The 14810-nt window shown below is 15.2% G+C and overlaps 3 protein-coding genes across 3 annotated transcripts, besides 36 other annotated features; 2 read left to right on the top strand and 1 right to left on the bottom strand. All coding sequences in view use genetic code 6, as the record gives it.

Annotated features, from left to right (window-relative positions):
* Positions 1–4: 4 nt before the first annotated feature.
* Positions 5–902, top strand: IMG5_027330 (hypothetical protein; the record flags this gene model as incomplete). The annotated part of the gene is made up of 2 exons (XM_004039266.1): positions 5–221; positions 344–902. Coding segments are annotated over 2 exons (756 nt in total), but the record flags the coding sequence as incomplete, so codon positions are not given.
* Positions 80–139: a microsatellite.
* Positions 87–153: a microsatellite.
* Positions 241–335: a microsatellite.
* Positions 532–632: a microsatellite.
* Positions 742–788: a microsatellite.
* A 542-nt stretch (positions 903–1444) lies between the features above and the next one.
* Positions 1445–1498: a microsatellite.
* Positions 1445–1535: a microsatellite.
* Positions 1475–1529: a microsatellite.
* Positions 1536–3160: 1625 nt separating the features above from the next.
* Positions 3161–3217: a microsatellite.
* Positions 3183–3229: a microsatellite.
* A 615-nt stretch (positions 3230–3844) lies between these two features.
* Positions 3845–3897: a microsatellite.
* Positions 3898–4131: 234 nt separating this feature from the next.
* Positions 4132–4182: a microsatellite.
* Positions 4139–4174: a microsatellite.
* Positions 4141–4182: a microsatellite.
* Positions 4141–4207: a microsatellite.
* Positions 4208–4799: 592 nt separating this feature from the next.
* Positions 4800–4857: a microsatellite.
* A 253-nt stretch (positions 4858–5110) lies between these two features.
* Positions 5111–5220: a microsatellite.
* Positions 5111–5230: a microsatellite.
* Positions 5139–5236: a microsatellite.
* Positions 5139–5263: a microsatellite.
* Positions 5264–5561: 298 nt separating this feature from the next.
* Positions 5562–5600: a microsatellite.
* Positions 5601–5654: 54 nt separating this feature from the next.
* On the bottom strand, positions 5655–5924 carry IMG5_027320 (hypothetical protein; the record flags this gene model as incomplete). The annotated part of the gene is made up of 1 exon (XM_004039265.1): positions 5655–5924. One exon carries the CDS (start codon positions 5922–5924, stop codon positions 5655–5657), a length of 270 nt encoding a protein of 89 aa, XP_004039313.1.
* Positions 5703–5756: a microsatellite.
* A 1365-nt stretch (positions 5925–7289) lies between the features above and the next one.
* On the top strand, positions 7290–8979 carry IMG5_027310 (hypothetical protein; the record flags this gene model as incomplete). Its single annotated transcript, XM_004039264.1, has 5 exons — positions 7290–7386; positions 7442–7556; positions 7617–8289; positions 8442–8639; positions 8710–8979. The coding sequence occupies 5 exons, from the start codon at positions 7290–7292 to the stop codon at positions 8977–8979; spliced, it is 1353 nt and encodes a 450-aa protein (XP_004039312.1).
* Positions 8301–8348: a microsatellite.
* Positions 8334–8423: a microsatellite.
* Positions 8980–9059: 80 nt separating the features above from the next.
* Positions 9060–9118: a microsatellite.
* A 1105-nt stretch (positions 9119–10223) lies between these two features.
* Positions 10224–10253: a microsatellite.
* Positions 10254–10395: 142 nt separating this feature from the next.
* Positions 10396–10452: a microsatellite.
* Positions 10396–10454: a microsatellite.
* Positions 10455–11027: 573 nt separating this feature from the next.
* Positions 11028–11063: a microsatellite.
* Positions 11064–11494: 431 nt separating this feature from the next.
* Positions 11495–11550: a microsatellite.
* Positions 11495–11560: a microsatellite.
* A 1138-nt stretch (positions 11561–12698) lies between these two features.
* Positions 12699–12752: a microsatellite.
* A 205-nt stretch (positions 12753–12957) lies between these two features.
* Positions 12958–13001: a microsatellite.
* Positions 13002–13484: 483 nt separating this feature from the next.
* Positions 13485–13522: a microsatellite.
* Positions 13523–13722: 200 nt separating this feature from the next.
* Positions 13723–13778: a microsatellite.
* A 359-nt stretch (positions 13779–14137) lies between these two features.
* Positions 14138–14175: a microsatellite.
* Between the last annotated feature and the right edge of the window lie 635 nt (positions 14176–14810).

Here is a 14810-nt window from a genome sequence, read left to right as displayed (position 1 = left end):
TGCAGCTAATGGTATAGGTAGGACAATTTAAAAAGGATCAGATTATATAACAAATATTTTTGATTATAGAGATGGTGAAGATGATGAAAATGATGGTGAAAATGATAATAAAAATGATGGAGAAAATGATGGTAAAAATTATGTAGATAATGAAAAAAATATAAATGATATAAATAAATAAATATAAAACACATAAAAATAATAAGAAATTAAACTTAAAGGTTTTATAAATAAAAAAAAATATATAATAAATAGATATAAAAATAAATATATATACATTAATATTTATATATATATTATATATATATATATATATATATATATAATATTTATATTATTTTAGATATTTAAAAAGACATTCAAAAATAATAAGATACATCTACTCATTAAAAATCTTAAATTTAATAAAAAATTATTGCACCATAAAAATTATCAGAATAATAAACAAATAAAAATATAATATTAGAAAAAAATTCAGATAAAAATAATGAAACTAAAATCAAAAAAAATTCAGATGATCCAATATAAAAGAAAAATGATATATAATAAGAGAAATCTTATAAAATCTAAAACACTAAAAAAAATGAAATTAAATAAGAAAATGCTCATAAAATCTAAAACATGAAAAAAAACAATTAAAAAATTGATAAAATTGATATCTAAAAAAGTCTAAAATTACCAAAATCAACAGAAAATGAAAAATAAAATTTAATAAATAAACCTGATAAATCTCATAATAGTAAAGATTAAAAACGATAAAAAGATTAAAAACTATAAAAGATTAAAAAAGCAACTAAAAAATACCAAAACTCGATAAAAAAACAACCGAAAAAAATAATAACCAGAAACTTTAAAAAAACACTAATCAAAGAATAAACATGAAAATAAAAATTAAGTCATACAAAATAAAAAAGCAGTCGAATAATCATAATAATTGGATTAAAGCATGTTTGATAAGCGAGAAGGAATTTAATTTACAGATACAATAATTTCAACTGGATCCTAAATTAAATAAGGAATTTAAGATGTAGTTGAGTCTATTTCTGAATAATTTACATTAAAAGCAAAAGAAAATAATACTATTATTAATAATTAGAATTTATAATAATTATAAATTAACTAATCTATAGAATAGAATTAAAACTATGTTTTTTTATAAGCTTAAAAATCTAATAGAAAAGGAAATAAGTTATTATAGAAAATATTTTAGTTTAAAAATTAGAATAAAAAATATTAAAATTATAATTGATTAAAATATATGAAAAAAAAATAAAAAAATATTAAAATTAATGCAATATTTTTTTTTTTGTATAAAAAAAAAAAATCCAATATAAAAAATATTAAAAAAATGTTCTATTTTTTTTTTTAAAAAAAAAAGACAAAAAAATTTATAATAAAATTTTATTTTTTAAAAAAATAAAAAAATTATTTTTAATTTTTTCTTAAAACAAAAAAAAAATCAAATAAAAAAAAACAAAATAAAAAAAAAAAAAAAAAACCGCAAAAAAACAAAAAAACAAAACAAAACCAAAAAATGAAGTTTTCCTTAAAAAATTTGCAAAAGCAATACGAGCTTTTAATTTTTGACATTAAAATTTTAATAAAAAAAGTAAAAAAAAATAAAATAAACAAGTATATTACAACAAAAAATAATAATTATAAATAGTAAAAATACAAATAAGCCTACAATAAAATCGAAAAAACGCTAAATACGGACATAAAATATAATTTTTTAAATATTTTCCAAAAATTAACATTAAACTATTCCTTATTTTACACTTTAAATAAAATCCAAAAGTAGAAAATAATCTAAACTAAGCAAAATCCACTTATAATACCCTTAATAGAAAAAATAAATGAAAGAAAAATAATATGTTTTACTACATATCATGACCTATATATATTTTTAACAGAAAACTTAACTTATATATATATAAAACACGAAGACTATATATCTAAAATATTCTATATGACATCTTAATTATTAATTAATAATTTCTTTATTTCCTATATAAAAAACAATATTTATTTAGCTTTAAAATACATTATATAGGCTAAAGACTTTATTTATTAGATCCGAACATTAAAAAATTACATTATTTTAAAATAAGAATTATAGATAAGGACTATTTTATCTAATTTTTATATAAATACATCATTTAAAAGTGAACTTCCTATCTAAAATATATTAGAAAGTGAGAAATCTATTTTTTGGTTTATATATTTTATGCGATTTTAGATAAAAAACAATCCGAAATACGACATTCATAAATTCCAGTATGCCATAAAATATATAATTTAGTTATTTTTATCATTAGCACTTGCATATGAAAATTCGAAAAGGATAGATAATGTATTCTAAACATTACTTTTTGTAATTTTTCTAAAAGAATTTGCAAAAATGGATTAAAATGATTCCTTTTTTTGCTATATAAATTCATTATAATAAGAATTAATTTAAAGATACTAAAAATTTATTTAAATATTTGAAGATGTCGAAAGCATAGCCTTAAATGAGCTTTCCTAGAATAAAAAATGGAATTAAAAATGTGAATAATTTCTTGAAATAAAAAATTCTAGAAAAGTTTAAGAAATAGACTAGTTTTTGTACGAAAAATCTGACTCAAAAATCTTAAATAAAAGTCTATATATTTTAATTAAATCCCCTTAAAAAATAATATAAAATTCTCAAAAAAATCATTCGAATAATTCTTATTTTTTAAAACCAAAAAGATTCAGGGCTTAAACTTAATAAAATAATATAAATAAAAAAATCTAATTTTAAAAAAATTTCAATAAATTTAAATCTTAAATTTTACATAATTTTTAAAATGAATAATAAAGCTTTTAATAAAACAGTCTAAATTTTATCAAACAAAATAAATATATTCATAAAAAAAGCAATTCATAATAAAGCACGTATAGTTATAACAAATTTTCAATTCAAACCGATATTTTCTTATCTAAACTTGAAACTAAATCTAATGTCTATTATATTTAACAAAACCTTTCTACTGAATAACCTTCCTAAAGTTAAATTTCCAAACAAAATATTAAAAGAAGAGCTTTTTCAATTAAATTTAATAAACAAAATTATTTCGAATTATAAATATAAAATTAATCAATGTAAAGAAAATTAACATCTAAATCTTATACTGGGTAAAAAAAAATTATAAATAAAAATATATAAATAAAAATATATATATATATATATATATATATATATATAGTATTTCAAACAATATTAATTAAATTCTTGATTAACATTAAGAAAATCAAAAAGAATTTCTTTTTTTTAAAAAAATGATTAAATTTAAAAAAAAGGAAAATTTGATTTTAAAAAACTAAGATTTCTTATTATAAATGAAATAAAGAAAGAACAAACTTAAAAACAAAATTTTTTAATTTTCTAATGTAAAAATAAAAAATTTATATATAAAATATTAAAAAAGTAATAATTTTCATTATGCAGTTTATAAAATGGACCCAAAAACTATATTTAAAAAGAAAAAAATAAAAAAACTAAAATGAAACTAATAGTATTTTAATACAGAAAAAAGTTTAAAAGAATTAATTTTAAAGAACAAACTTATATTTCCTTTATTTAAATTTAGAAAACATTTAAAAGAAACTTATAAAATTAATTTAGAATGCCATCTTTATAATAAGGAACTAAAATTTAAAAATAGTTAAATGAAAAAAAGCCAATAGATTCTAAAAATTACTATATGGAAAACAAAAAGCAACTTCTTAATAAAATATATGAATATGAAAAAGAAACTTTAAATTAAAAAACAAAAAAACTTTAAAAATAAATAAAGCAGTAATTAAATCCTTTATATTTTTATAATTAAATATTAAAATTATATTATATATAAAAATATAAATATATATATATTTATATTTATAAAATTTATATATTAATTTATTTATATTTTTATAAATATGTATATACATTATTATTAAATAAAAACTTATATAGATTACAAATTACTTAATAGTTTTCTGATTTAGCAAAAAGTACATCTTTAATACATTCTTTCCGATTAAAAAGTTTTCCAAAAATACATTAATTGTTTCTCAATTAAAAAAACTTATAAAAATAATAAATGACTTGATAAATATTTTAAAATATAGATAATATATATATTAATATATATATTTATATATATATATTTATATTTTATTTTAAATTTATATTTTATTTTTTATATATTAATTTGTTTATCTTTTTAAAATTATTATGTAAAAATACTAAAATAAAACATATATTTTCTAAAATTAATTTTCATTTTTTAATTTAATAATTGATATATATATATTTTTATTATATAATTTTAGATATTTTTTTTAACTAATTATTTATATCTTCTTTTTTATTTTTATTTTATAGCTATTTGAATGTTTACAAATAAAAGAAAATATTTTTTTTCTTTTATTCTTTAAATATATTTGAATCATTTATTATTACATTTACACTCAATTTGTTATATAAATAATTTTTAAATTATAATTTTTTTTTTTTTTAGCTTACTTAAGATTAGATTTATTAACAATAATCCATTTTTAAATTTAAAACATATAAATATAATATAAATATTTCAATACATAAAAAATATTAAATATCTAAATTATTATTTCTTTATAATATATTTATATAACATATATATTAATTGATTAGTATAATGTATTTTTAAAATTATAAACAATTATATAAAATTATGTATTATTGTAAAAATTTCATTATAAAATTTATAAAAAATACTTTAAATATGAATAAATAACGAATTTTGTTTTATATAATAAAAATTATAAAAAATTTATAAAATAACAAAAATAATAAAAAAATGTATAAAAGATATCTAAGAAAAACAAGAAAAAAAATAAAAATGATTAAAAAAAAAAAATTAAAAAGAAATAAATAAATATTTATTAAATAAAAATAAAAATGTAAATATTTATATATATATTACATAATAATTTATTAATATAATAATTTAATTTTATTTACTTATTTGTAATATTTTATTTAAAAAACGAAATAATAATAAATTTATTAGAGGATAGCTGATTGCTTTTTTGATTTTTTTTTTTTTATAAAAATATAGAAAAAATATTAAATAAAATAATATAAAATAATATATATATGTATATTTTATATATTAAAATATATATATAAAATATATATATATTATATATATATATATATATTATATATATATATATATATTTATATTTGAATATAATTTTATATATATAATATTCTTTAATTATTTTTAATTAAATTCATATAATATATTTATATTATTTACCTTTTTATTGAGTTTTATTTATTAAAAAAAAAATTATATTCCCTTTTTTAATTTTTTAAAATATAATACTAATTATTATATATATCCTAATTTTTTATTCTTTTTTAATATATATATTATAAAAATTTTATATTAATATTATTTTTTAATTAATAATAAATAAATGTTGATTTTTTTATAAAATCAAATAAACTTAATTTTAAACTAAACAATTTAAATATATTAAATTTAACTTAAAAAAAAATACAGATTATTAATAAAATATTAATTATTTATAATAATTTTAATAATAATAAATTTATATATTATGATATATATAATATTTTTTTTTCTATTTTTATTTCAATCTGTATCATCACTATCATCATCCTCTTCTTCTCCTTCTCCGTTTTCTTCTTAATCATCATTATCATCTTCTTCTTAATCATCATCATCATCTTCTTCCTCTACGCGTTCTTCATCATCTTAATCAACATCTTCATCTTCCTCGTAATCAGATGAATCTTCAGAACCATCATCTTTTTTTTTATTCTTATTTCCCGCACCGCTTTTACCTTTAACACCTCCACCATTTTTTTTATTGGGTGCTTTTTTGTTATCTTATTTTCCCATATTAGCTTTTCCTCCAGTTCCTCTTGCATTATTTTTTTTCTAGACATTAGCTGCAGCAGGATTATTCTAAGAACTTATTTGTTATAATATAGTTTTGTTTAATTATATTGGTTTTACTTCTGTTTTGGAGTTATGGATTTACTTTAGCTTCTACTGTCTGAATTTTTGTCTTTTTTGGATAAATTTTCCTCTTTCTTTATTGCTTTTTTGTTTATTTTATTTATATAAATATAGTCTTTTTTTTTTTAAAAAAAAAAACCTTTTAGATTATGGTAGAAGCTTTATGCTTTTTAATTTTATGCTTTTCCTTTTGCCATTTTTAGTATTTTTTTTTTTTTTTTATTTTTGGAAAATTATTATTTTATTATTGTTTTAGTTTTTTTTTTATATTTTTTTTTTGAAGTGTATTTATATTAGATAGTTTATATATAAAGTTTATTTATTATTTGGTGAATATAAAATATTAGAATGATTTTATTTTTTATAAACTTAATTAATAAAATAGAAAAATATATTATTTTATTAATTTTATTTTGCCCAAATTATAAATATTTTTAAAATATATATTATGACGCCTAAAATAAAGGCTTTTTTATAACAAATTATATAAATTATATTTATTTTTATTTTATACTTAAAATATAAAATATTATGTAAAAAAAAATCTACTAAATAAATGAAAATCAAAAATGATTATAAGAAATATATATTTTAAATTGAAATTAAATTATATTATATTTATTAAAGTAATTATATATAATAAATATTAAGATAAATAATTATATTTAGTAATAAATAATTTTTTTTTATACTTTTTTATATATTATTTAAACCCACGTTTTATATAAATATATAATTTTGAAATAATCATTTAAATAATGTGTAAAAATCTAAAATAAATTAATATAATTTTAGTTTAGTTTAATTAATATAAATAAACTATATACTTCCAATATTTTAATACATAGATATTCTTTTTTTAATAATATTTCATAGACTATCATAAAAAAATAGTATAGATGATATATTTTAATTATTTTTCTTAATTAAATTTAAATATACTATAATAAATTAAAATATATTTTAATTTTTTATTTAATTTAGGATTATTAATTAATAAATGTATATATAAATACTATTTAATTATAAAGAAAAATTAATTTTAAAATAAAATAATAATTTATTCATTTATATATTTATTATAAAAGGTTATTTTATTTAAATACTAAAAAAAATAAAACAATTTTCGATATTTATTTTGATTATATTGATATACACATATATATATATATAATAAGAATCAATTTTTTTTAAAACAAAAAAACAAAATAATTCAAGCCAAAATAAATATTTCTCTAATATATAATGAGTTGTTCAATTCTTCCAGAATTAATAAACTAAGTATATACTATAAAACCAAAAAAACTTGATGAACTTTATCATTTAAATTAAAAGATTATTGGTATATAATCTATAATATATTTATAGTTAATAATATATTTTTTGTTTGTTCAAAGTAATTGATATAAATGATGACAATAAATACAAATAATTTATATTTCCAAAAGCAAAAGAATTAAAACTAGAAAAAAAAAGACAAATTAAAACTAGTTAAACAGCAGCAAGATTTTAGTAATAAATTTTAATTATACACAACTTTTTTGTTCTAAAAAAAAAAAAAATAACAAAAAGTGATAAGAAAATCATATAAAATAGAGTTAAAGGAAAGTAGTCTTTTTAAGATGGATATATTGCTTTTTAAGCTTAATAAATGAATTAAATATTCTCAAATTAAAATATAAATATGAAGTAATATATAATTAAAATATTAGGTTTAAATTTATATATTATTTAAAGATTAATGACAGATCCTATAAGTAGAAATTTATTAGTTTATACACCAAAAATTGAAGGAATAAACAAATTTAAGAGGCAAAACTTATATTCAGATTAAATAAAAGAAATAGATAAAAAAATATTTCTATATAAAAAAAAAATCGAATAGGCTAATAAATTATAAAAAGAAATGGAATTTGATTAAATTTAATGTAATATTAATTAAAATCAATATAATAAATTTGATTTTCTAACTGGTATTGGATTATAGAAAGAATAGAAATAAGAAATTACATAATTTGAAGAAAATATTGAATAGACTGAACAAATTGAAAATGAAAATAATAAAAAATAATAGGAATAACAATAATAATAATAATAAAAAAGTGTAGAAAATAAATAAATTCATTAAAATTGTTAAAATACATAGATTCTTAATGAAAACTGTAAAGAAGATTTCATAAAATTATAAGATAATTATCAAAAATAGATTAGTAATGCTTTTTTAAGAAAAGATTAAATAAAAGGGGTATATATTATAAATAAAAAAAATAAAAATAAAATAAAATAAGAATATAAATATAAATATATATATATATATATATATATATATATATATATATATATATATATATATATATATATATATATATATATATATATGAATTTAATACATAAAAGAGAATTAGATTTAAAACTCCTAAACTTAGTATAACAGGAAAAGGGAATAAAGTTTAAATAATCGGTAGACCTAATGATAAATATGAAGAGTAAATGCGAATATATAATAGAGAATTCGTCCCTTGTAAACCATATGTATTAGTTCCTAGTTTTTTATAAAAAATAGATACAATAACTAATAATGTTTTAGCATATCTTGTATTATATTTTTTTATTATTATTATTTGATTAAACAATGATTTCTTTATTTTTTATTTAAAAATAAAAGAAAGATTATAGGCCTTTACTTTAAGGAAATAAAAATAATATACCTAAAAGTATTTAAGGATTATTAAAAGTAGAATTGGAATATTTAAAATCTATAAATGATAATAATAACATAAAATAAAAAAAAATATATATTGATAAAATTTCTAAAGAAAATGAAATTAAAAATACATAAAAAACAATAAATAATGAACAAAATTTATTAGAATATTAAAAAAGAAAAAAAAAAGGTGTTACAAATATAGATTTTCAATTAAATCATTTATAATGAATTTTTTTTATCAAAAAAAATTTATTCTTATAATTTATTTTTTAATATAAACATAAATACATTATAATTTCAAATAAATAATATATTAAATATATATGTATGTATATATGTATATATATATATATATATATTTATATATTTAAAATAATTTTAATCAATGTCCTATGTAGTTTTTGGTCAAAAATATACATTAAAAGAACTAGAATAATATCTAAAATAAATAATATTATTCACTTATCGTTAAGGGTTTGATAAAATACCAAATAGTAATTACAGATCAGACACAGGTTGGGGATGTATGTTAAGAAGTGGTTAAATGATGTTTGCTTAAGGTTTATAGAAACATTAAACAGGATTTACTTAGGATTAAATAATATAATACTTTCTAGACGATTCTATATATCCTTTTTCTATCTAAAAGATTTGCTTAGATGCTTAAAAGCAATTTGAATTAAATCCAGGTAATTATTTTTCCCCAAACCGTATAATATGTTGTTTATAGAGCCTTTTAAATTCACACAAAATTCCTAATTTAGAATGCGAAATCCTTTTTTAAGATAGGCCTATGGTTTTTAAAAATTGCGTATAATTAATGACTGGAAATCCTCTAAATAATTAATTGAATGAAAATGTACTTTTGAAAGAATAAATAGTTAAAAATTCGCTTCTTTTATTTTTAGTTTGTTAACTGGGCAATAATATTATTAATGATAAGTATTTATAGATTTCGACTTAAATTCTTAATAATCCACTTTCAATAGGAATGATAGGAGGGTAGGGGGTTAAAGGCTTTTATTTTATAGGTTTTGATTAGAAATATAATGATTTTTTATATATTGATCCACATGAAATTAATTAATATGAAGGACTTAATATTAATAAGGAAAGTTATTTCCAAAAATAAATAAAAATATTAGATAAATAAGAGTTAAATGGTTCTGTGGTTTATGGATTTTATTTAAAAGATGGTAAAGATTTAAATCATTTATGGAAATTTTTGAAAGAACTTAGTAAAGATGAAGATTTCTTTATGGTTATTTAGAAAGAAAATGATTAAGATAAGGAATTAAATATAGTAGAAGATGATGATTTTTGTATAATAGACTAAGATGATATAGATAAATGAAATTGGTTTATATTTATATTAATAGTATTAGGTTTATATTTATAACAAAAAAAGATTTTGTTATTTAAAAATTTTAAGCATTATTTCGAAAGAAAATATTTTTTAGAAACTATATGACTTTTTTTTTTTTTTTTTTTTTTTTTTTTTTCAGATTATAAAAGAGTCTATAAATTATTTTTTTTTTTAAATAAATAAATATGAAATTGTATTTTTTTTTTATTATTTTTTTTTAATAAATATTTTTAACAATTTTTTATCGTTTTAATCAATTTATTTTTTATTTTTTTTTTAAAAAAAAAAAAAAAAAAAAAAAAAGCAAAAAATAAATAAATAAAAAAATAAAAAAATATTATTTTTTATATATATATATTTATTTTTTTAATAAAATCAAAAAAGTGAAAAAATAAAACATGAATAAAACTTCAGAAAATATAAAATCTAATATATTGCAAAAAAACTAAAGCTATATTTAAAATTTAAGCAAATAATCATTAAATGAAGATATAGAATATTCAAACAATGTAGAAATTCATAAACTAAAAGGGGATATTTTAATAGACGAGGCAATAAAAGTAATTTAGAAACCTTATCTTTTAAGAACTGAAATAGAAATAGAAATTTTATTAAAGTTAAAATTTCCCTTAAAAAAAATCTTCTAATTTAATTGAATTTTTTTTTTAAATAAAAAAAAAAAAAAAAGATTAACATAAGAAATAGATTTTTTTAAAAAATAATTTGGGGATAAACATCATTATTTCTTAAAGGAATATTCCAAACATTTTTTATATATAAAATATTAAAAAGATTAAGTCGTATTTGAAGAAGGTAATAAGTAAAATATCCTTTCTAAATTTAAAATAAAGGTGATCATGCAGATTTCTTTTATTTAATATTAAGGGGAAAAGTTAAAATAGAGTCAAACATAAAACATACATAATAAAAAATACATGATAAAAAAGTAATAAATATAGAGGTTTGTGAAAAAAGATATATTTGTGAACTATAAACTGGTGATACTTTCGGAGAATTAGCACTAATTGATTCGAAACCGAGAAGTGCTACTGTTACATGTTTATAAGATACAGACTTTATAGTGTTTGAGAAAAAATCGTTTAGTTTAGTTTTAAGTAAAATTTATTTATATACATATTTTTTTTTTTTTAAAAAAAAAAAAAAAAAAAGAAAAATAAGAAACTAATAAATTGAAAAATTTAATAAATTAACTCTAAAATAACTATTTATTTAAAGATTTTTCTTTTAATTTATTGAAATCTGTTTATTTCTTATTCTAAACTGTAGAATGTTATTAAGGAGAAATCATATATAAAGAAGGAGATAAATCAGATACTTTCTATATAATAAAAGAAGGAGATTTTAAAGTAAAAAAACTATATATATAATATATTTTATTATATAGTATTAATTTATTTATATATATATATATATATATATATACTTATTATATTAAAATTAAATAAATTAAGATAACGAAGACATTAGAATATAAATACGATGATTTGAAAGTAAATTCATTAAATAATAATGAAAAGAAATCTAAAATATTAAACTTAGAAATAGGTATATTAAGTTCTAATCAATCTTTCGGGGAAGAAGAATTTTTTTGTGGTGGAATGCGTTAAGTAAGTGTTATATGTATATCTAAATAAGCTAAAATAATGAAAATAATTAAATCCGAATTACTAAAAAAAATCTAACTAAATCCAAACAGTTTAAAACTATTAATATAAAGGGCTACTGAAAAATAATAATATAGAGAAAAAGCAATATATGAATTATAATAAAAATATTAAGGAAGTCGAGATTCTATTTGTAAACCGAATTTTTAAAAGGCCAAAAAAGCTTAAATGAGAAATTCTTTTGACCTTTCTAATATAGAAGGGGCTGCTGATTATTTAAATAAAGAAGAAACTAATAATAATCGAGATTAAATAACAAAATCGCCTTAAAATTCTATAAAAATGTTCTCAAGTTTTAATTCAGGTAATACTCCTCCTTCTCCTGCAAGAAGTAAAAATAACTCTATTTAAAATGGATTTTTTAATTTTGATGAAATGACAAAGAAGAAAATTGTAAAGACTTCTTGTTTTTAATTAAATAATAAAAAAATTAAATAATCAATAGATATTTAGACTGAAAATAAAAATAGTATTGATAAATAATAATAGACTCCAAAATATAATCCTATAATTAAAAATATTTAGGAAAACTATAAAAAATAAACATTGAATAATGAAAATTAAGAAACTAAAGATAGCTTTTATTCAAATAATTAATAAATAAATGAAGAATAATAATATAATTTTACAAGTCTTTTAAAATAATAAATAAATAAAATAGGATAATGTGAAATAGTGAATGATAATAGTTAAAATAATTAATATTATATGCTTAACATATAGAGAAAATATAAACTTCTTGAAAAACAACATATTAATAATATGAATTTAAACTAGAAATACTATATTAATAATATTATTAATTATAATTTTTAGAATAAAACAGTGATCTAAAATTAAAAAAAAAACACTGATAATTTATTAATATAATTAGAAAACAGTTTAGACGAAGAAAATAAATAGAAAAATTTGAATTAATAATTAAAGAAAAAAATTTCAATTTAATAATTTCAATTTTTAAAAAGAAACTAAAAAAGAAATATAAGTAAAAACTTTATATTAAAAATAGATGAAGCGACTATTATAAATAGCTCTAAACATAAACTTACACAATTAAATTCATATAAACTTGATAATGATATAAAATTAAAATAATAACATGCCTATATTACTAATTAAATAGGAAAAGCGGACGAATAAAATATAATATCAAACAATATTACATAAAAAATTAAAAATAATATATAAAAATTTAAAAACACAATACTTTTTTATAGTTCTGAAGAATCCCAAAAGACCAAAAACGAATAAGAAGATGAATAAACGATTAAAAGTGCCAAAAATATTACGTAAAACAATGAAAATATAATTTTAAGTAAATCTAAAACTCTATTAAGTACTAATAGAGTGGTTAAAAAATACAATTTTAGTGATAAAAAAAATCAAATTAGTAATATTTATATAGGCTAATTTGAAAATAAGCATTGTTTTTATTAAAATTTTAATTAAATATTCTCTAATTAAAAGATTAATTAAACTTAAAAAACTAGACCTTCTTCATCTTAGGTTTTTAAACATTAATATAGTCAAAATCCTTGCACAGTATTAAATTAAGATGTATATCATATTTATGATTGTAGAAATTATAACAATGGTATGTGTATTTGTAGTTCAAATCCTACTAATTTTCTTCCTTTAAAATATAGATCTTAATAAATAATAAACAATCTATATAATTAAAATAGAAATAATTATATTTTTAGAAAAAATAATAATTTTTTATGATTTTCTTAAAAAACAAAAAAAAATTAATTAAAATACTATATAGACATAATCAAAAAAAAAATATAAATATATGTTTTTTTTTATATATATATATTATTATCAAATATTATTTTTTTGTTGATATTTAATTTTATCTTTTTTTTTATTAAAAGAGTTACATTTTTTATTTTATATATATTTTATAGTTTTCTGATCTAATTTTTTATATATCAATATAATATTTTATATATTTAATAAATCTTTTATAATTTTATGTTAAAAATATTTAGACTATATTTTTTTTTTGTTATATATAATTAAATTATTTATTAGAAAAAAAAAAAAAAAATATATGTTTTATTAATTTTTTGTTTGTTTGTTAATCAAATTTTTTTTTAATATTTTCTATATTATAAAAAAAATTTAATTCCGAATTATTTATATTTTATTAAAATAAAGATAACTTATATTAAATGAATAATAGGCTTATTATTTTATAAATATACAACTTTTGAAAATAATAATAATCAAAATCATTCATATATTTATGTTTATACTTTAATTTTTCAAAGAAAAAATTTAATATCAATAAACTAAATTATTCATAAAAAATAAAATAAATTAATAAACTAATAACAATAACAATAACAATAACAACAACAACAACAAATTATTCTTTAAATTAAAACTATATTCAAAAAATATTGCATTTTTCATTTATCATCTGACATATTTTCTCACATATTGTTTTATTATTATTTTATTTTTGCATCTATTTATTATGGTCTTTCCAATTTTCAATTTAAATTACATTTTAAATATTTTATTAGTCAAATTAAATTTTATGAGTTTTGTTAGAATTAAATATTGATTAACCGTAAGAATCTATTCTTTCTTTATCATATAAACGTTTATTTGGACTATTTTTCAATATACTTGCTTTTGGATAATTGTTAGAATTGATTACGTTTTCACTTTTTTAACATTCTAATAATAAATTAGTTTTTATATCTATATTTTCAACTTGATTACATTAAGTTTCTTTATCAATTTGTTTCTATAAGTCTTGCATTTGAAATTAAAACTTATACTTCATAAAAAAAATAAAAATAATATGTGTTTTTTTTAAAAAAAAATGTGTGCTCTTTATTTAAAAATAGAACAATTTTTTTACTTAAACTTGATTTAAATTATTTTAATTTATATAAAAAAATAAAAAATTCAAAAAAACTAAATGAATATTATATATTTTGATATAGAAATATTTTTTTTTTTTAAACTAATAATTTGAAAAAAAATTATTT

The sequence above is a fragment of the Ichthyophthirius multifiliis genome, assembly GCF_000220395.1.
Source record: "Ichthyophthirius multifiliis unplaced genomic scaffold scaff_1120509249731, whole genome shotgun sequence".
Classification (NCBI taxonomy): domain Eukaryota; phylum Ciliophora; class Oligohymenophorea; order Hymenostomatida; genus Ichthyophthirius; species Ichthyophthirius multifiliis.
Note: the sequence above shows the minus strand (reverse complement) of the source record. Positions and strands in the feature narration are given on the sequence as shown.